Source organism: Capricornis sumatraensis, chromosome 5 (genome assembly GCF_032405125.1).
Source record: "Capricornis sumatraensis isolate serow.1 chromosome 5, serow.2, whole genome shotgun sequence".
NCBI classification, from domain to species: Eukaryota; Metazoa; Chordata; class Mammalia; order Artiodactyla; family Bovidae; genus Capricornis; species Capricornis sumatraensis.
This window is the reverse complement of record NC_091073.1, coordinates 114,477,547-114,501,254: the sequence shown is the minus strand read 5'-3', so window position 1 is coordinate 114,501,254 and position 23,708 is coordinate 114,477,547. Positions and strand designations below refer to the sequence as shown.

The 23,708-nt window shown below is 36.5% G+C and overlaps 1 protein-coding gene across 1 annotated transcript in view; it reads right to left on the bottom strand.

Moving 5' to 3' along the window:
- The window catches only part of CNTNAP2 (contactin associated protein 2), a 1,643,722-nt gene that overhangs the window by 1,283,359 nt on the left and 336,655 nt on the right, over window positions 1-23,708 (bottom strand). The window contains exons 5-7 of the mRNA XM_068972445.1: window positions 10,823-11,026; window positions 6,151-6,335; window positions 1,369-1,512 (exon numbers count right to left, since the gene is read on the bottom strand). Of these exons, the coding sequence (XP_068828546.1) occupies window positions 1,369-1,512; window positions 6,151-6,335; window positions 10,823-11,026 (533 nt within the window). The remainder of the gene's footprint in view (window positions 1-1,368; window positions 1,513-6,150; window positions 6,336-10,822; window positions 11,027-23,708) is intronic.

The window sequence follows — 23,708 nt, the reverse complement described above, 5'->3', positions numbered from 1 at the left end:
ATGGACAGAGGAGAATCATGGACTACATCAATGGGGTCACAAAGAGTTGGACATGACTTAGAGACTAAACAACAAATTATTTTATAGTTTCTTATATCCAACCAGAATTTCTGTTTATTCATTGGGCATTTCCATTTGTCCCCTCATTTTATGAAAACCCCAGGCTCAAATTTTGGATAACAAATCCATCAAAGTCAGAACATAGTGCAAACACTCATGACATTTTCTATTCCCAATGACTTCCAAATACATGGGTCTCTGGATTCCCAGGATCTTCCCATTGATACTTTGGGATTTAAGAAACTCCTGTTCTTTCAGAACCAGAAGGAACCCACGTACCAGATTCATAAGTTTCTCTTATAGTGATCTTACAGGGTGTTGTAGACAGGCAAATGGCAACCCACACCAGTATTCTTGCTTAGAAAATTCCATGGACAGAGGAGCCTGGTGGGTGACAGTCCACAGGGTCACAACAAGTCTGACATGACTGAGAGACTACATTGTCACTTTGAAATAATTCAACTTGGAAACACACACACCAGAGCCAGGACCACTGTGAGTTTCTGAGTCACAGACTTCACTATCCAATCTAATCCATCTTTATTGAATTACATAATACGTAGTATGTTTAGAGCTTTGACAAGAAGCTTATTTCTTTATATACCTGGGTGAATCAGCTTTGGAAACATGAAAAAAAAAAAACTAATTAAGGTCCTGGCTTTTAAAATTTTAAACTACTGAATTACATCATCGTCAAGAAATGAAGCAGTCTATACAATGTGACATTTGGAAGCATGCTGCTGCTGCTGCTGCTAAGTCACATCAGTCGTGTGCGGCTCTGTGCGACCCCAGAGACGGCAGCCCATCAGGCTCCCCCGTCCCTGGGATTCTCCAGGCAAGAACACTGGAGTGGGTTGCCATTTCCTTCTCCAATGCATGAAGGTGAAAAGTGAAAGTGAAGTTGCCCAGTCATATCCAACTCTTAGCGACACCATGGACTGCAGCCCACCAGGCTCCTCCATCCATGGGATTTTCCAGGCAAGAGGGCTGCTGATTTAGGGGCTGCTGAACAGGTTGGGATGATTGTCCTTCTGTAATGGGAAATCTATAAACTCTGGGGCTAAAATTCCAGGCCCCATCTGAAGCAAATTTACTATTTACAGTAATTTTAACTCAAAACTCAGTATCCAGTCTTAGAGTACATTCCGTATCTCCATATTTTCAGGTACCTCTAAAGTTAGTTTTATATAGTTGAGCCCACAAGCCTAATAACAAATGCTATGATACTTTTGTCCATTAACAGTCCAGACAAAACAACATTTCTTTGATTTTTCTAGGAACTGATATTATGGGGGTGGAAAATCTTACCACATTTGAGGGCTCAAGTTTCTTCCTTCTTGCCAGATCTGTTATGTTGATGCCATTGTAGTTAATGCTTTCCATGCAGCCTTTGAAATTCTTTCTACTGCTGGAACTTGGTTTTCCGGAGAAAGGTATGCCTCCAAAGGTTATCTTTGAGAAAAAGATAAAATGTAAACATTCACACTGTATTTGGCTTAAAAAAATAAAAAACATTTACAATAAATTAGACAAAACTACTAACATGGCCAAAGTCAGTTATCGTAACCTCAGCCAACTTCTACAGACGTTTTTTCTGTATATGCCTCTAAAGTCTGGTGCATATTAAATTTTGTTGTTATTGAAGTATATACTGATTGTATTAATTCTGATAATTAGATTATAATTTGAGCAAGAAAATAGCAACAACTTCTAAGCATTTTTAATACCTGGAAGGTATTTTATCAATTTTCCTGAGAATGTTCTAAAAGATTTTACACAGCAAACATCTTTTATAAATATTAAGCATATGTTTTTATGCTTGTAGTATCAATAAATGTTACTAGTGATCATGAAATAACCAGAGCTAATATATTAAGTTTATGACTTCAGCCCAAAGGAAGGAATCTTGTATTCACCCTATTTAGACTTTGGAGTCTAATGATCACTAGAGTAAAAAAATTGTTAGGCTTATTATGAGTACAGTAAATAGTTCCAAAAGTCTCACTGCTGTATTGATTAGAAATATCTTTGGGTTTGGAGGCTATGATTTGAGAACTACAGGCTTAAGGATATTATAGGTCTCCTAAATCCTGAGGAATAAGGTCAATGCTCCTTCCTGTGATTTTCAAGCAATTGTTAAAATCACAATAAAAAGAGAACATATATTTTTCCAGATACCTTTGATCAAATTACATTATTATAACATCAATTTCATAGAATAGAAAATTATACTTAATTATGTATTGCCAATAATAACATGTATTGCTAATAGTGAATAAATCTATTAATCATAGCTATAATATCAAAATATATAATCCAGACATTCTATTTCTTTTAAGTAGTATTCAATTACCAATTTTTCCTACAAAGGTTGGAAACTGAAAGACATATTTCAATGTCAAAACTTTATATTTGATATATAAGGCAGAGATCTTTGGGTTTTAGAAGATATGTATTATGCCTCTGTTATAGTGCTTTGACATTGTAGCTTTTTTAATGTAAATGTTTAAAATTATCTTTAACAGTTTCTTAATTTTTAGTCTACAATGTCGTGTTAATTTCAGGTATATAGCAAAATGATTCAGTGATATATATATATCTATGTTCCTTTTCAGATTGTTTTACATTATAGGTTATTTAAAGATACAGAATATAGTTCCCTGTGCTGTACAGTAGGTACTTGTTGTTAATCTATCTTATATATAGCAGTGTGCATATGCATTTTAAATTCCTAAACAGTTTTAGGGAAAAAAGCACACATTAATAACAGTTTATGAGACAACCAAAAAATTTAAAAACACTTAAAATGCAGTTAAATGTATTAATAACAACTGAATATACACTATATATCGTTTACCTTAGAGTTTACGGGAAGAAAAGAGAAAAACTAAGAATAAACACACAGAAAAGAATCAGGAATCTACAAAGGAAAAACAGGGGTGTTCTGAAATACATTAGGGAAATATTTTCAAGTGGCACTGAACTGAACTTATTAGGTGCTATATACATGTACTTAATACCATAGGTTAGGATTACCGAGACTTCAATGGAGTGTTGAATTTCCTATCCACAATTTATTTTACCAATTTCTGCTCCAGTTGATAGTAATAAAATCTTCCATGCTTAATGACATGCGGCATCACACTGAATAATATTACTAAATACTATTACAGTTGAAAGTATTGCTTTATTCCTCCCCGCTGAGCAGAGTTTCTTTATTGGGGAACTCCTATTTTCCTTTGGGATGATGACTCAGATACTCCTAACAGTTTCTCTCTTTTCAACAACCTTCAGCTCATGTCCTACCCTACAGAAGGTAACCTGGTGAAGCATCACAGGCTCAATTTACCAGAGTCCTTACAATTAAGAGAAGTGGGTTTAAATCCCCATTTCAAATATCATCATTTGATATTAGGTGGTCACTTCTTTCTTGGGATATGTCCTCATCAACAAAATATTCTCTAATACCATCATCATTTTCATGGTAAAAAAAAAAATAGCTGCAGTTGTTAGATTAAAAATCTGCTATTGATATGACTCACATTATTGCCTTATTAATGACACTGTTGTTCAGTGACAACCTTGACACTAGAAAAGAAGTGCATTGACCATTTTGTTAGCTGCCAAGAGTTTCAAAAGTGAGACAGGGCTTACCAGATACCTCTGGGTGTCCTTTCTCTCACAGTCTTTAAGAAAATGATACTGCTTTTCAGCTGAGCACATGCTCCGCAGCCAATATATGGATTTACCAACCTCTTTGAATAAGATTTGGTCTCATGGGATTTATGCCAAAGGGGTGTGTGTGACTCTAAGAACTATAATTAAAGGAGGGATTGGGGCACAGTGTTCTTTACTCCCTTCCTTCACACTGTCTGGAATGCAAAAGGGAAAGTGAGTAGTCAACTTGCAGTGAGTTGCAGAGGGGATGGAGTAGCACTGGAATCAGAGGGGACTGGGGTCTTGACCATCATGGTGCTGCCTTATGAGCCCAGGGATAACTGCCTGCAGGCCCCTTTTAGGAGAAAGGAATAAGCATGTCTGTTATATGCAGTCTAGTTAATTATAACTGATAATATGTAGTGATATCTTTTACTCCCTGTTGCCTCCTCTCAAACAAGCCATGTGCTACTATCTTCACTTTATGGAAAGGGAATATGATTCGTCCAATGTCACACAACCAACAAGGGGCAAAAAGGGATTTAAACCCAGGCTTAATGGCTCCAATTTGAGCTCATACACTTGATTTTCTCCAAACCTGCATCATTTTGAGATAGAAAGGTAGACCCAGGCATTTTCACGTGCACCATCTGCCGATAATTGCAGTATCTAAGGAAAGTAATTGAAAAGCAGCTCTACAAAGAGAAGTAAGTTGAGTCTCTCCTGACTCTCTCTTAGTCAATTTAAATTTCTTTCTACGTCTCCCTGACAAATATGTCTCAGGCATTTTAGTCCACAGGTGAGGTTCTCAAACGTGGTATTCTATCTAGAAGGGCTCTGAAGTGTTAATGAAACTGCTGACCATATAGAAGGCGTTGTGTGTGCATGAATATTCATAGATTTCACCGCAAACTCAACAGGGACTATGATCCCAAATTTTTAATTCTGTTTTTTTGAAAATTGGAATTGTTTTTGCCCATTGCTAATGTTTTAGGATTTCTCACCTCTTCTAGAGTACTTCAAAGTTTATTAATGGAGAATGAATAATTCATCTTTAAATTCTCTCAGATTGTAGGAGATAGGTCACATAAGCCAAGATTAATACTAATTTAGAGAAGATAGGAATTTGGGGGATTTTCACATTCTTTGCCTTTCAACAATTATTTTTACTTTCAAGAGATGTTTTTCTGGGGGTAATTATTCCCTGGTAACCTTAAATTTATTTTAATGTCAATAAAAGTCTCTGTATCAAAGTTTATATTGCATATTCCATTCTAAATGTGTTTAGAAATATATGTAATGTATTCATATAACAGAAAATTTAGATTAGAAACTATTTAAATATATAAGGAAAATAAAAAATATAGTTGTAAATCCTGACTTTTCATATACTATTTTATGATAAGTATATTTTATGTCCTAAAAGATTTATGGGTGGATATCAATAATATCACTGACTCAATGGACATGAGTTTGAGAAAATTCCAGAAGATAGTGAAGGAGAGGGATGTTGGCATGCTGCAGCACATGGGGTTGCAAAGAGCTGAACGTGACTTAGCAACTCAACAACAGCAATCAATAGCACACATATATGTGTGTGTGTACATATATACGTATCTATCTATCTATACATATATATATATATGTAATTTCAACAATGGGACCAAGGCACATTGAAATGGCACAGCAAAGTCATAGGGGTGCCCAAGTGATTAACCTGCTTTTACAGAACTTTTATTCCTACTTATGATTAACATTTTTGATGGACACTTTAAAGCTGAATTGCTCTCCAAAAAATTCTTCTAAAAAATTTTATATGCCTCTCAGTGTCTTATGAGAATATGTATTTTTACCAGACCAATATGATCACTGATTATTTTTAATCTTTAGTCATTTGGAAGGTAAAAAATATCTTTTTATTTATGAACAATCTCTTTAAAATAGTCTGCATTTTTATTTATTTTATGACATTTATATCTGAGAAAATAGAACTTGCCAAAGGAACTATCTATAGTCACAAATTTATAAATGGTTTAATGTAGGATTTCTTATGCAATGTTTTCTAATAAATACTAGACAATCATGCATATAACATACTGTATATTATCAAGAACAAGCAATTTATAATTACCAATAAAAAGATTATGACAATTTATTCTGGTTTTGTTGAATGGCTCTGATAACATAATAAATGGTCCTTTTCTTCAAATACATGCTACTTTAGTGCCAAGTTTTAAAAAATATTTCAATAACTCATTAACAATTTAATAAAATGACCTGTATTAATAAATTAGGTTGTGAAGCTATAAGTTTTCTTTGGAGAATAAAATGAAAATGGTATATGAAGGTATATAATTAATCATAATTCAACAAGACCACATAAAACTGAAGCAGTCACTTGATGCATGACAATTTACACATCCTCAGGTTTACCTCATAGTCCAAATCCAGGTAGTCGAACTCCCCGTTGGTGCGGAAGTGCTGCGTGCTTCTGTCCAGGGTGAGGTTGATGCTCCGGCCCTGGCGCTCAATGACCACAGAGTGCCAGTGGTGATCATCCAGCAGGCTTCCTGTCATCACGGACGTGTGGCCGTATATGGGGCCAAGCTGGTTGCTTCCTGAATCACATGAATGGAAAAGCAACCAGGTAAAGACACCAGAACTCTATGTCATCTCCTACACCACGGGCAGACCCTTTTATGGCATCTCTGTCTATTGTAGTTTACATAGGACAACCAGCATGGAATGATACTTAAAAATAGTTGCATGTTCAAATTACATAACAGCTATTAAAGATGGGAAAATCTCTGTTCCCTTAAAAACCATGAGCTTTATTTTTTTTTTCAATTACTGAGCCATGAATTCTGCTAAGCTTGGTATATTCCTTATGAAGTCAGTGCCCCGTGGGCTCTGGAGCCGGAGTCCCTGGATTCTATGCTGTTCCATCACTGGCCTTGCTCCATGATCCTGGCAAAGGTGACTGCTCTTTGAGCCTCTCATTGGTCATACGTAAAAAGGGAAAAATTATAGTATCTGCTTTACAAAGTTGCTGTGAGAATTAAATTAATCCGTACAAGCAAAGAATTTATTTCTTGACATACAGTGAATGTTCATTAAAAGTAACCTGTTAATTTTTATTGTTGTTGTTCTTATTATTATTATTATTGGTCAATAAAATACAACATGACAAATATTTTCTGATTCCTAAAACCATAATCTTAAGCACAACATAACGTTTAACGTCATGGAAAATTTACTCAAGTTATACTTTAAAATAAAAATCTGCAAAATTACATATGTAGCATCAGTTCAGTTTTGAAATAAGATCTCCATAGCAACAGGACTATAAATAAGAGTGGAAGGTTGTGAGAGTCTGAAATATTTATTAAAGTCATCTCTGGATGCTGTTTACATATTTTATACCATTTTCTATTTTGTCTAATCAAGCATTGCTTTTTATGGTCAGGCAAAACTAAATGCTATAAAATAGACTATTGCTTTAGAATAAATAGCATAATAGAAATAAAATAAACACACAATTGACTGAAGAATTATTTCCTTTTTCACACTTGTGATGCTAATACACTTATACCTGTCATTTTCTATGGATCTCCTATATGAATTTTTTTTTCCTTTTGGCGATGAAATCAAATGTTTCCCTGTGACTGTGATTATGACTGTGTACATACATAGGGATGGGAGAGGAAGAAAAGAAAGAAAAAGTTTAAGTGAAAGAATGCATTCAGCTTTATTACATTAAATATTTAGACTAGAAGACTAAGCAGTATCTAGCTGTGCCTGTATTAAGGAAACAGCATTAAAACAGAGCGGATATCTGAGTGGATGTGTTTCCATGGCTGTCATAAATCTGTCAATAATACTCTACATAAACTGCTTTCAATGAGATGGTACTGATCTTTTTGTATGAGGCCATATGATCAGCTCTGGTTTCGGAATAGTAACATCACACTCTTACAAGGCCCAGCGGCTTTTAAAGGCTACTCTGTGCGTTTCAATTAAAAAAAAAAAAAGAGAAAAGTTTGAAAAAATAAATTACTTTAGATATGATCCAATTTTATAAAGAATTAATATGTAAAGCATTAATCACTTATTTCCACCACTAAAAATAGTGTGGTCTAGTTCCTCCAGACATTTTTAAAAATTATCCAAATATAATCATATAATTCATATACATATAAAATATTGATATAACATTTAGTTTGCCTACTGGTTTAATTTAATGCCTGTCAATATTCCCCAAACTATTCACAGATATTTTAAACACATACCAATATATTTCTATGTGTTAATCGTTTTTCTTTCAATATTTGTTATTGTAACTAACCGCAAAGTATACATCCTTGGACAGAAATTCTAGAGCTGTTTCTTATTATTTCTTTAAGATTACTGAATCCAAATATATAGAAAATTAAAATATCTGAAGATATATTATTAAATTGTTTTCTTGAAATATTTTTAGGACAAAGAATCCTTTTTATTGCATAACACACTGATATAGGTTTTTATCATTTTTAAAATTTATTTACTTGCTTGAAAAAATTGGAATCATTACTTTATTGTATATTTCTTTCATAGATAGCTTGATTGAGCATTTGGTGTTTATAGACTATTTATAATTTTTCTTCAATGAGTTTTCCTTATATTTTTTGCTAATATTTTCTCCTAAAGTCTTAGTACAATTATAGAGTGGAATGAATTTTCATTCAAGAATGACATTAAACTTCTCTATTTGAATTTTCCCAGGTTTTGGCATGCATTTTTGTTTTATAATTTTAATATAAAAATTTAAATATCTTTGTATAATTTTAAAATCAGCTTTACTGGATAGTTTTCTTGTTATGGAAACCATTTTTTCTATCAGATAAGATTTTGAATGTGAAAAGTTTTATAATGAAGAATAATCTTTGTAGACACTATATTAAGTATTCTAAACTGAAAAGAACTAACTGAAGTTGTATTTTTTTAGTATACTACTGATTTTCAAAGTAATAAAAGCAATATATGGGAAACAAGCCATATTTAAGGAAGTTAGAGCCATGATAAGAAAATCGAGCAGGCAGGATCTCTTTGTGTTCTAATTTTCAATTTTATAGCTTTCCATTGGGATGCATTTAACATGAAAATTTTAGTTATTGATATAATTTAGACTACAAAATCTTTATAGAATCCTAAAATCACTAAACATAAAAATATGGAATATATGATGCCCCTCAAACAACTCTTGAATAAATTCTGAAAATTTTAGGCCAGCAAGAAGAGGATAGATATATATTGATTTGCATAAATTGTAATTCTGATTGTCAGTATCTGTCTTGTGGACCTTCCCTTTAGTTTTAAGTAAATCTTAACTACATTATCAAAATACAAGCATGTATTAGGCTTGTCCACTTAGAAACAACAAAAGCCCAAAACAGAGTAGTAACTCCTTCTTTGAGTTTCATCTCATTCTCTAATCAGCATATTATTTCTGATTCCTTCATTTCTAGTTGATTATACTTAAAATAATCATTTGCACCCTTTTTATCTTTTCTTAACTGATGACAATAAAACTACTATTCTTTCTATTTTAATGCGAGTAGATCAACGGTAACTACCATGTTGCCAGTGACCTCACTTTTCTGTTTTAAGTGACATTTTAGGTGACTGCGACACAGCAGACCACAGAGGACAGCCTCTTCTCCTTCCCTGGTCTCTGATGTCGTATACTCACATTTCCTCCTATTCACTCTCTCTTCTCCTCAGGCTTCACGTAGCACATTCTCCTGGCAATATCACACATGGAACTCCCTAATAGCATCGCAACTTTGACGACTATCAGGCAGCTGAAAAACATCATGTTCCAACAGATCTCTGCTGCTGCTGCTGCTGCTGCTAAGTCGCATCAGTCGTGTCCGACTCTGTGCGACCCCATAGACGGCAGCCCAGCAGGCTCCTCCGTCCCTGAGATTCTCCAGGCAAGAACATTTCCTTCTCCAATGCATGAAAGTGAAGTCGCTCAGTTGTGCCCGACTCTTAGCGACCCCATGGACTGCAGCCCACCAGGCTCCTCTGTCCATGGGATTTTCCATGCAAGAGTACTGGAGTGGGGTGCCATCGCGTTCTCCAACAGATCTCTAGACTTTCTCCATTGGAAGGAATTAGTACTCCTCCGTTAGAAGAAACTGAAGAGAAAATAAGGCTTTCTATATTTCTAAAAATGGTACAAATGTCTATTTGGAACTCAAGCCATACCCTAGGGTTATTCTTTATATGTTCCCTTTCTTTTTTACTCCATACTCAATTAATTACAACCATACTAACATTACAACCAAAACCATTTCCCCAGTGAATCTATTTTTCTACATCTCCCCTGAAAGCCACCTTCTGCAAGCAGTGGTCATCTCAGTTACACCAGGCAGAAGTCCAGCTGTGACTCTCATGTTCGTGCAAGCATTTTCTCTTACAGGAGTCTCAGTACATTTCTAAAAATAAGATCATGAGGCCATATAGTTTAAAGTCTACCAACAGCTTCCCATTCTTAAAATAACATCTAATTTCATCTTCTATCCTATCAATACCCATACTAGCCTCCTCATCTTGTTCCTTGGGCAGATCGGGTCTTAGTCTCATGATTCTTTCTCAACTGCTTTGTCCCAGATATTTTCAGGGCTTGTTTTTGTCATCACTGAAACCTCATCATGAATGTCTTCTTGGAGAGGACTTTCCTCACTACATATTCTAATATTTACCCCCTTGCCTACACAGTATCCTTTATCATATCAAGCTTGCTTAATTGATTTCATACTACTCATCAGTATTTGAGGCCATTTTTTCCTGATTTAGTTGTTTTAAAATAATAGATAATACAGTGTCCAGCTGTATGCCAAATGCTAGTATTGTAACTGCATAAAACAGGTGTTGAATACATATTTACAAATGAGTATGTATATAAATATATATCAAGCACTATGAATTAAAAATGAATTGACAACAACATAATGTGAACTCTTTTTATAATTTACATTTTAAGGATCAAAGACTATTAGCATTTAACTAACAGGGATAGCGATAAATGGAAGGAATGGTGCCAAAAGTCAGAACATACCTAGGTTTAAACTGAAGACCAGCTTGGCTTTTTTGAGTTCCAAAGTAATATAATCCCCTTGCTGTCCTTCCCCGTGTAAGATTACCCCTTCACTTTCAGAAGTTTTAAATTTCAAGGCAATGACATCTTTCAGTGTTTTCATCTTCTTGTTTCTGAATCTATACGGTAACACAACATGGCCATCGAAGTTGATAACATCAGCCCCTAAAAGAAGAAATAAATAACATTTTAGTTTTGTTATTGTATGTTGACCTTCAGTGTGAAGTATATCTTTTTCCAATGGGTGTCCGCACTGAATAAATGACAAAAAAGGGTTGTTTTATTTTTTCTTGAAACTCATTAGTCCTGGGTTCTCCTTCTCTTTCTATTTTTGTTTTATTCTGTGCCTTGAAGTGGATTTTATGGAAAGGACTTGTACAGCATGATGCTAGAAAACCCTTAACAGTTTAAAACTCTTTCTTCAACTGTCATACTAATAACATAAGTTCCACCAATGCTTCAAAATTTTGACTTAGAAATTTGGAGTTTACCTGAAAAGTAAAAATGTTAATCCCTGAGATATTATGAGACTTTAATGTTTTCCTTCTTAAACGAGGCTAAGTGTTCATGATTTTAAATACAGATTTTGCTAACAAATTTTCTTTTCTATTACATAATAATAAAGGATCTTAGAAGGCAGAGTTTGTGGTATACTAATTTTCTAATATTTTTTATATTATACTACATTTTCAGTAAACTTTATGGTAGTACCTAGAGTTTATAGTGAATTGAACTTTAACTTGCTTTATCCCTGCTCTTAGGATGGCTGTTTCAAATTCCTTATTAACCCCTTGCCTTTCCAATTGAGAAGTGTGTTGCCCATGTTCTTCACTACTCTGAAAAAAGACAGTCTCACCCATATATGATCAGAAGAACACAAATCTAATCTATGCTGTGAGTAGCTGTAGTTTGATCTTAAGGAGTTTCACTGAAAACATGAAATTATATAAACTTTTACAAGGTATGAACAACTTTTCCCCACACTCAGAAACAGACAGTGGGCAACAGTATAGTAACTGTTTCGTATTCACACCAGAAATAGGCAATGAAAGGATCTTATTTATTACGCACTGTTGCTTCGTGGGTTGCCAACACACAGAATGGGTCAGTGATGAACTGCAATAATCCAGATCAAATTTTAAGTACAAATAGAATCTTAGTCACCCTAATCAGACCTTTTTCAATAAAAATACTTTTAGCTTTTAAAGTTGTAGAAAACCGAGTCACACTGGCTCTAAAAATGACGATGGTGTGTGTGTTCAGTTGTGTCCAGCTCTTTCTGACAACATGGACAATAGCCCGGCAGGCTCCTCTTGCCCTTTCCAGGCAAGAAGCTGGTGGAGCAGGTTGCCCTTTCCGCCTCCAGTGGATCTTCCCAACCCAGGGATCGAATCCGCGTCTCTTGGTCAAACCTAGTCACACTGGAAACCTAATCACATTCAATAGCTCTAATTATCTCGGGATTATAAGCCAGGATGAAGCCTGCCTCTAGTTTGGGGCAAGATTGTGCCAGAGAACCCAGAGAGAGAGAGACACTGGAGAAAAACTAACAGCAAGTTGAAAACCTGACGTAAATATCTTATCACATATCCTAGATCTCTGGTTAGCTTCAATCAGCCTGGGGGCTATTCTGGATCCGGGTAACAGTAACAATAGCCAGCTACATCATGGTGGTGAAGGTGCAGGGCTGTCAGAGGTTACAGTCACTCTTTTTCCTGTGCAGTATTTGCCAGCATAAGTTTTGCTCTTAACTAATGCCATAAAGTGAATTGTCACAAATCCACTTATTTCAAATATTGCTTAAAAGTATCTCTAAGTTTTCCCTTCAAATCAATAGACTTTGAATATTTTAAAAACACGATATATCTTGTTAGCAAAAACACTTCTGATTTTAAGTGACCGTTCAGAGAATCATTGCATTCTAAAAAGTTCACAAGGAAAAACATAACTTGGAACTTTGTTTTAATTCTCACAGTCAATTATTTACTATAAGACTTTATACAGTCATAAAAAGACTTTCTTAATCAACGGAATTCTGTTCTGAGACTGTGAATCACAGAGCTTTATTTTACTATGGAGGAAAAAAAGCAGACATTAAATTTTGGCTTCTGCTAACACTGCAAAGCCAATTAGATTTTAGCTTAATCATCTATACTGTCACAGCTGAATTCCAATTGCACTATCTTTATCATCTGTGATGAGAGATAAAACAGAGAAAAAGTGGAATCTGATTATCAGATCCCAGGTTGAATTTATAATCCAGCAGTTGGCAGAAATTACTTTTTGTCTTGCAAAGTGCATAAACAAAAAAGTCAGAAGAAGGGAGTAAATTCTGAATCCCAGAAAGTAATTCTGCAGTCAGCTTCATATCAGTGACAGTTGAATAACAGGCATGTCATCACTTTATATACCTCCAATATATATTAATTGACAACAAACATTCCCCATTCATCTCTTAGGAAGTAAATGTTCCCAGAGCTTAGACAGAGGAAGGAATTCACTCCTCCTATGTTTTCTCCTAATTCAAAATCTATATTCAGTTTTGGGCACAGAATAGTGATTTATACAAATGTTGATGCCTTTCTTCCTTAGTTTTATGCAAATGAAAAAAGTGACAGGAAGAATGAGCATGTTTTTTTTCTTCAGACAGTCCTAGGATATTAACAAAACCATGAAGAAATGTTATTCATGAGGATCAAATCTCATCTTACAGGTGCTCATGGTCAGCTGAAAAACATATAGTACTCTCTGAGCCAGGTCTCTCACCTTCCCACATCCAAGCTGTGCTTCCAGGAATGGGTTAAAAGCTTGCACAAGGTTAGCCTGTGGATGTGAACTCAGAGTTTGAAACTACAAATTCCCAGAAGTAATCTATGGTATATAATTTATACATAAATGTACACCATCCACTTTTAAGAGACTCTGAGATGTTGTAAAAATCTATCAGAGATTAGTTCTTTTCCCTACAACACACATCACAATTTCATCTGACATCTAATAATATGTTGTGCTTATTCTGGGACAAGCCACATTTTTCCCCCTATTACCCTGATTGCTTCTCACTCCTTAGAATAGTTTTCTCTGCAGTGATTAAACGTGTGGTGGAGCTGTTTAAGCAATCTGAACTACAATATGGCTAGTCAAAAAGTGAATGCAAAATCAGAGTGCGTCCATGATTTAGTTTCTAACAATAACTCAGAGAGGTTGGAGTGTGTCCAATTCATCAAACCATCATAGTAGAGAAAGCTTTTTCTTTGTTGTTTTTTTTTTTATTTCATTGTTACTTACCCTTCAGTTTCTCTGAGTTTGTACACACTCAGATGAGATATTTTGGAAAAGTGTTTTTCATCTAAAGATTTTACAGTTTTAAAAAGCACCCTTGCTAATTTTTACTGCAAATGTAATATATGTTTATTGTTAAAAAAGAAATTAAACAACATTCTTAAACAATAAGAAATTAAATAATACATTTCCACCGAATGTAGAAAGTGAATCCCCAAAACAAGAGATCAGCAGTGTTAACTGGATAACAGGTTGGTGCATCTTTCTAGATTTTCTCTCTGTCTCTAATGTATGGAATGATCTATATATTATTCCATATACATGAGTGTGTGTGTGTATTTAGAGAGAGGGTGGGGAAGGGAAAGAGCAAGGAGAATGTAGTTTCATTTAATTATGGTTCAAAATGTGTTTCTGGCAATGTATTTATAATGTGGAAACCTGAACGTTTTAGTAAATTAATATATTGTAATGATCTTCATGCAGCAAGGTACTTACAATAAAGTAAGAATGTATATAATTTGAAATATAATTTATTTTATTTATTTGAAAATATTAAACTATATTTGTATACAGTACCACAAAGTAAATAAATACATATTTAGGAAATACTTCTGTTTTCCTGTTTTCTCTTAAATATTTCCTTATAGAAAACTTATAATAGGAAGGTTTAAATAAGAAAAAATAAAGGGACGATTCTATTTTCATGAAATAACCACTTACATTTCTGATTATTTTAATTTGTATATATGCAGTTTGGACAAGGAAATGGCAACCAACTCCAGTATTCTTGCCTGGAAAATCCCATGGACAGAGGAGCTTGGTGGGTGACAATTAGATACACAGAAGGATCATAGTCCATATAGCTTTGTTACTGAACACTATTTTTTTTTTAATCTCATTGTTTTCCTCCAAATCAGGATTTTAATTAGCTAAAAATATATGATCATTTGGATGTCTGATTTCTTCAATGAGAATCTGCTTTACAGTTTTCTTTTTAATACACTTTTTATTTCAGAATAATTTTTGATTTAAAGAAAAGTTGCAAAGATACAATGGTGAGTTCCTACACACTCTCCACCCAACTTTCTCTAACATTAACATTTTATATAGCTGAGTACATTTGTGAAGTCTAAGACATTACTTGGTTGTTGTGATTTAGTCACTAAGTCATATCTGACACTTTTGTGACTCCATGGACTGCAGCCTACCAGGCTCCTCTGTTCATGAGATTTCCCAGGCAAGAATACTGGAGTGGGTTGCCATTTCCTTCTCTAGGGGATCTTCCTGACCCAGGGATCAAACTCACACCTCCTGCATCACAGGCGGATTCTTTATGACTCAGCCACTAGGAAAGCCCCAAGACATAAGTTAGGTATTTCATTATTCACTGAAATATGCACTGAAATATGCACTATATTTGGATTTCACTAGTTGTCACAAATTTGTTTGCTTGCTTTTCCTATTCCAAAAGCCAATCCAGGATCTCACATTTCATTTTTGTTATCATCAAAAGTAGTGTTTCACTCTTTGCAACTCCATGGACTACAGCACACCAGGCTTTCCTGTCCTTCCTATCTCCTGGAGTTTGCTCAAACTCATGTCCATTGAGTTGGTGATGCCATCCAATCAACTCATCCTCTGCTGCCCCCTTCTCCTAATGCCTTCAATCTTTCCCAGCATCAGGGTCTTTTCCAATGAGTTGTCTCTTCACATCAGGTAGCCAACATATTGGAGCTTCAGCTTCAGCATCAGTCCTTCCAGTGAATATTCAGGGTTGCTGTCCTTTCGGGTTGACTGGTTTGACCTCCTTGCTGTCCAAGGGACTCAAGAATCTTCTCAGCACCACAATTTGAGAACATCAGTTCTTTGGTACTCATACTTCTTTACGGTCCAGCTCTCACATTACTTAGTTTCCAGAAACTCCTCCAATCTGTGAAGTTTCCTCAGTCGTTCTTTGTCTTTCACAACTTTGACACTTTAGAAGAGTACTGATCAGGTTATATTTTGCAGAATCCTTCTCAGTCAGGGGTGGTCTGTAGTTTTCTTAGGACAAGATTGTTATTGTTTGGGGAAAAAAGCCCAGAGTTGGTGTGTCTTCATCACTCCCTATCTGGCGAGGCGCAATGGCAACATGACTTTCCAGAAGTGATATTGATCAAGGTGATGTCTCCCTTGCTTCTTCACTGTAAAGTGACTATTTTCCCCTTTCCATACTTCATTCTGTGGAAGCAAATCACCAAGTCCAGCCTACGTTTCAGGTGAGGAGAATTAAGTTCCACCTCGTGGAGCAGGGAGTTTATCTACATATATTACTTAGAATTCTTCTGTAAGGAAGATTTCTTATATTTATTCATTCATTCCAACACTTTGGCCACCTGATGTAAAGAGCTGTCTCACTAGGAAAGACCCTGATGCTGGGAAAAATTCAGGACAAGAGGAGAAGAGGTTGACAGAGGATGAGATGGTTGGATGGCATCACCGACTCAATGGAAATGAGTTTAAGCAAACTCCAGAAGATAGTGAAGGACAGGGAAGCTTGGTATGCTGCAGTCCTTGGGGTCAGAAAAAGTCAGACATGACTTTTTAGCAATTGACAAAAATAATTCATTCATTCAAACATGTGTTTATATAATTATGGGACTGTGAGTGTTTATATCTTCTTTTACTTTAATTCAATACTTGCTCAAATGGCCCCATATTTTTAGCCATTGGGAACTCTTTGAGGTTGGCTCCTTTGTCTGTTTATCAGGATTAGCCCCTGTGGCCTTCTCCTGCCCTTTCCCCTCCTTCTCTTCTTCTTACGCCTCAGCCCCCTCCCTCCCCCTTCTCTTCCCCTCCCCACCTCTTCCTCCTCCTCTTCCTCCTCCCCAGCCTCTTGCTTTCTCCTTTCTCTCCTCTCTTTCGGCCACTATAAGATGCCCTAAGCTCATCTTGCATTTTCTTCCGCCCCAGACCTACAATCAGCCATTTTCCCAAGGAACTGCCATTTCTTTCACTGCCGAATGGCTCTGAGAAGCTTGCAGGTATTTCTTTTTTTACTTTATACACGATACAATGTCTACAAATAAATATAGTTGTCATCATCTATATGATCTATTCTTCCACAAAACAAATAAGTTATTTAATGAAAAAAAAAAACAACTCATAAACCATTACCTAGTTATCTATTTCATAGATTGGCAATGATTTTGAAGCTTTTTTCATGTTAATCAAATGTTTTGCATAAACAGCAGTTTTTAAAGGGCATAATAATAATTGCTAATATGTATTTAAGTGATTACTGATTACTACTTAAATATGTTGAAGTGTTTGCTAATATTTATTTATGTGCTAATGCATAGGGCTTAATATTTTAAAGTAATTTTTGTTTCATTAGCATAAAATTAATATGTACTCACTGTAAAAATTTATGTCATATAAAATACAAAAATAAGTCAATTTAAATTAGTTACAATCACACCACATAGACAGCAAAATACTTTTTGTACATCTAAGTTATCTCTGGTTTTCTACAAATCCAAACATTTCTATAATGAACATTCTTGCAGTGAGATTCCTGAGCACTGGAATAATTATTTCCTTACTTTCAATTTCCAAAATGCTTAATTAAAGCACTTTAACTGCTTAAAGATATCAGTAGAGATGCATGTTAATGAGTTACTATGAAATCTAACATTATGTAATGTATATAAATAAATACCCAAGTCACATTCAAGAGTTTGAAATACATCTCTGAAACTAAAGTTGAAAACACTAAAAGGTGGAATTTGCTTAGTTTTGCCAGCTTTTAGATAGATGCAAATCTACATATTCTTTTTAAAGTCAGTAGTCAATATTCTAGATAGGTTGGCCTTTCTTTGCAAAATACCACATCACCATCTTCATCTCTATATTCACTCACCACCCTTCTTCTCCATAGCATTTATTTCTACCTAATATTATTTGGAAACGCTCAATTCTGGGAAAAGATACTGATGCTGGGAAAGATTTAAGTGTAGGAGGAGAATGGCAGTAACAGAGGATGAGATGGTTGGGCAGCATCACCAACTCAATGGACATGAGTTTGAGCAAACTCTGGGAGACAGTGAAGGACAGGGAAGCCTGGCATGCTGTAGTCCATGGGGTTGCAAAGAATCAGATATGACTTGGCAACTGAATAACAACAAAAAAAGCTCAGTACTTAGAACAGTGTCTTAGTCTATATTCATTAAGTATTTGCTGAATGATTGCATACTGCCATTTATATTCAGTGCATTAAAGTATAATAAATACTGTTATTTTAAACATTTTCTTTAACAATTTGAATCATAAGAATGGAAGAAATTTCAAGAATCACTCTAATTCACTGTGGTGCCACAGCTACTAATATAGCTAAGGTTTTGACTGTAAGAGAAAAAAATGGTGATTTTATGCTACATTTTTTGTGGCAAAGGAAAAAATTCATGCCATTATTTTTGACTTGGTGTTATCTAATTGATAGACATTAACTGGGATAGAACCTTGTCCATCTCATCACATATGCAGACTGTTTCTACTTGATTAATCTCCTTTTTCTAACCTGCTGCCCTTTTCATTCAATATATCTGTGGTTTAAATATAAATAAATAGTTAATAGATTTCAAAAGGTCAATAACAGCTAATTTAGAGTAACAGGGACAAACAAGCCTTCTTCAAATCCTTTGGAAAATAATCTAGAGATAGACTTCAAAAAAATCACTTCTACTTGGGGAAAAATAAAACAAAATAAAAACCATAAAGCCTCCTTCAGGAAGGTCAGCATCTCACATTTTGTGCAATATTTCTCTTTAAAATGTGTTGTTTTGCCCTTAAGTGCTTGATAGCTCGTGACAGAGCAACAACAATCACATCAGAGGTGTCTGATTTCATTTATCCATAACCTGTGGACTCTGATATCCACATGGCCTTTCCACAGGCATGTCTAACCCTACTTGCTCAACACGTAATTCTTCCTCCAGGCCTTATATCCATTATACAGTCACTCAAGACAGAGCTCTGGGCCTTTCTTTAGCTCCTCCCTGTCTTGGGGACCTACATTCTGTTAGTTCCTAATCTAACGAAATTTAGCACATCCGTGTTTTTCAAACACATAGCTGACTTTTTATATGCACTGCCACCAGGTTCCCACCACCTCACACACAGCCCCTTGCATTAACCTCGTGAGTGAGCAACTCCCACCCTCCAGTTTTATTACCCTTCACTCTATCCCCCATACAGAAGCCAAAAAGATCTTCTGAAATGAACTCTTCTACTAGAAGCCTCTTCAGTGTGGCCTGCAAGACCCTCAGGAACAGAGCTGCGTTCCCGACACTGTTCTATTTTAGCACCACCTTTCTCCTCGTAAACCTCCTGGATCCTTTGCTAATTTCACCTCATTTAATTTTCCTTTCCTCACGCTAAGTTCACTTCCTTCAGTGAAGAGCTATTAAAAAAAAAAAACACTAAGTTTATGCTTATTATTGTTTAAGCATCTTCTAAGCTTCAGATAAAGATTACCTACTCGATAAATTCCCTTGTGTCAACAGCCCTCATCTACAGAGGTTTCCCAGATGGCTCAGTGGTAAAGAACCTGCCTGCCAATGCAGGAGATGCAGATTCGATCCCTGAGTCAGGAATATCCCCTAGAGTGGGGAACAGCAACCCACACCACTATTCTCAGCTGGAAAATCCCACAGACAGAGGTGCCTCGTGGACTACGGTCCATGGGGTCACAAAGAGTCAGACATGACTGAACACACACACATCACCCTGAGATATTTTATCATACCACTTCTCATATTGAAATGATCTCTTTATGGATCTGATTTCCTCTGTGGACTTTAAGCTTTTCTAAGGTACAGCCTCTGGATGGATTCTTCTACTTTGTATTTCTTAACACAATAAACACTTCTCACCTTTTATTTTTTTTAACTTATTTACTGTTTGGCTACACCACAGGGAATGTGGGATCTTAGTTCCCTGCCCAGGGGTCAAATCCATGACCCCTGCAGTGGAAGCACACCATCTTGTCTAAACCACTGAACTGCCAGGGAAATCCCGATAAACACTTAGATTATTCAAACATGACTGATATTTGAGACAACACACAAAAGTGGAATTCCTCTGTTCCCACCTTCCTTCAAAACCATACCTGGCGCAATGCAGTCTGTTCTCTGAGAGTACGGACTCATATATGATTTAATGATAGGCACTTATGTCAATACCATAATTGCATATTTCTGATATAAATAAATAATTTAAAACATAAAATGCTTTCATTACAGTCATTCTGGAGTTATTTTCAGTAAGTCAGCAATTAAAACATTTGATTATAGCATGAGTTTAAATACTATATATATATATATATTTCCCTTTAAACTGAATGCATTTAAGAGAAATGGTCATTTACACACACAGAGGACATCAGAAAATCAGAGTGATCCACTTCAGGACAGGGTCACAGTTCTGATATATCTAATAATACAGAGGTAATAAGCGATTTCAGCATTAAACATTAGCATAAAATCTATTTGTAATAAATCCATATTGAAGCTATTCCTATTTATTTTTATAAATCGAAAAGTCAAACCAATTAGACCCATCTTCTCTGTGATAATATCACTGTTTACTGAAAAGAGCTCTACAGTTTTTACCATACACAATCTATTTTTCTGCTAAGGAAAATACTGTCTAGAGGATGGCATCACCGACTCAATGGACGTGAGTCTGAGTGATCACTGGGAGTTGGTGATGGACAGGGAAGCCTGGTGTACTGCAGTTCATGGGGTCGCAAAGAGTCGGACACAGCTGAGCGACTGAACTGAACTGACTGATGAGTACTAAATACATCTTCCACTAATGAAGAAAGGAATCAGACATCAAGAAATCCCCCAGAACGTTTCTTAATAAGAATTAGTCTCAACATTTATCTCAGATTTTTAAAAATCATTGCTCAGTTAAACTTATTTCTTCTACTTCCAGGAAAATACTGTTGTCAGTGTTGGATCCAAATTTCATTCCTAAATTGGCTAAGGGATGGTAAGTTGATTTAGCAATGTGTTTTGAAGCACTGTTTTCCTGGTAATTTACACAATGCTTAGGAAAAGATAGACAATCCATATAAATACAAGGGGAATGGTTAAACAGGTGTCACAACCTGGAAATTTTTCAGAGCCACCAGGGCTAGCATCCACTTTCTCCTCAGCATTAACCATGTCTTCCATTTGCTGGAGCTTCCCTGGTGCCTCACACAGTATAGCATCTGCCTACCATGTGGGAGACCAGGGTTCAATCCCTGGGTCAGGAAGGTCTCCTGGAGAAGGAAATGGCAACCCATTCCAGTACTCTTGCATGGAAAATCCCACAGATGGAGGAACCTGGTAGGCTACACTCCATGGGGTTGCAAAGAGTCAGACATGACTGAGCGACTTCACTCACTCACTTCCGTTTTCTGTATGTTGATGTGTTGACATGCGGGGCCTTGCTGATGACTCGCAGAGTGAGCCACTTCGTAAGGATGTTCTCCAAATACAGACCGACCAGTCGAGAGTCCACAGCCTAGCTATCTCCTCTCTCTGGCTCTCAGCCTCCAGGCCACTATCCACTTGCCCTAATCCCTCCAGGCTCAGGAACCAAACAACCACGGACAGGCCCCCTGTCCCAGAGCCTCTGAAATCATTCAAACTAGCCAATCCTTAACCAGCTTACTTGGCCTCACCCATTCCTTCCTATGGAAACCACAGTGAAGGCTTTTTCCCATTCTCCCCCCTACCTCTCTGCCCTCCCCATCCCCCGCAAGGGTAGACCTGCCCTCTCCTCCTCAGAACTTTAATAATAAAACTACCTTTTCAGTGACAGTTGTTTCCTGATATGTTGGCCTTACTATACCTTAAATTTCCTATCAATATACCATATATCTGGTCCCATCACTTCATGGGAAATAGATGGGGAAACAGTGGAAACAGTGTCAGACTTTATTCTTTTAGGCTCCAAAATCACTGCAAATGGTGACTGCAGCCATGAAATTAAAAGACGCTTACTCTTTGGAAGAAAAGTTATGACCAACCTAGACAGCATATTCAAAAGCAGAGACATTACTTTACCGACTAAGGTCCATCTAGTCAAGGCTATGGTTTTTCCTGTGGTCATGTATGGATGTGAGAGTTGGACTGTGAAGAAGGCTGAGCGCCGAAGAATTGATGCTTTTCAACTGTGGTGTTGGCGAAGACTCTTGAGAGTCCCTTGGACTGCAAGGAGATCCAACCAGTCCATTCTGAAGGAGATCAGCCCTGGGATTTCTTTGGAAGGAATGATGCTAAAGCTGAAACTCCAGTACTTTGGCCACCTCATGTGAAGAGTTGACTCATTGGAAAAGACTCTGATGCTGGGAGGGATTGGGGGCAGGAGGAGAAGGGGATGACCGAGGATGAGATGGCTGGATGGCATCACGGACTCGATGGACGTGAGTCTGAGTGAACTCTGGGAGTTGGTGATGGACAGGGAGGCCTGGGGTGCTGTGATTCAAGGGGTCGCAAAGAGTCGGACACGACTGAGTGACTGAACTGAACTGAATACCATATTTCAAGATACCCCTGTTGGCCTTGAAATAAAAGAAACCGAAACTCACTCAGTCTTTTCTGACTCTGTGACCCCAGGGACTTATACAGTTGGAGGAATTTTCCAGGCAAGAATACTAGAGTGGGTAGCCTTTCCCTTCTCCAGGGGATCTTCCCAACCCACAGATGGAACCCAGGTCTCCTGCATTGCAGGTGGATTCTTGACCAGCTGAGTTCAAGGGAAGCTTAAGAATACTAGAGTGGGTAGCCTATCCTTCAGCGGATCTTCCCAACCCAGGAATCAAACTGGGGTCTCCTGCATTGCAGGCTAATTCTCTACCAACTGAGCTATCAGCTTTCCTATATCTCAAATAATATATATTCCAAAATATTTTCTACAGAAAATCTTTTTACTATAATTAAGAAAAAAAAAATAGAAAAAATTTGGCCAAACCAAAAAAGAAAAAAAAAAATCTTAAGATTATTGGTAAGAGTTATCCCATAGATCTGAAAAAAGAGAATTTGAGAAATCACTAGGAAATGTCTGATATCAACTAGCATTCACTGAAATATCCTCTACACCCACGTTATTGTACCAAGAAAGTGGGACTATTGAGGAACAGAGGTGAGTTTTATTAAAGAACTAATAGATGAGCTCCTTTATTAAAAGAAATTAAGATTAAGAAACGGAGAAGGAAATGGCAACCCACTCCAGTGTTCTTGCCTGGAGAATCCCAGGGACGGGGGAGCCTGGTAGGCTGTCGTCTCTGGGGTCACACAGAGTAGGACACGACTGAAGCGACTTAGCAGCAGCAGCAGTAGCAAGATTAAGAAAAATCCAGACAGATAGGGGAAGAGCATATGTAGCTTCCTTAAAGAGCTCAGTAGTTCTGCCTGAGTTTGATATATAAGGGTCATGGGGCCCGTAAAGGTTTAACTTGGAAGATGAAGAGTCTACCGCTTCATACGAAAGATACAGGTCTAAGTGTGCAATGATGGTGTCCTAAGGGGAA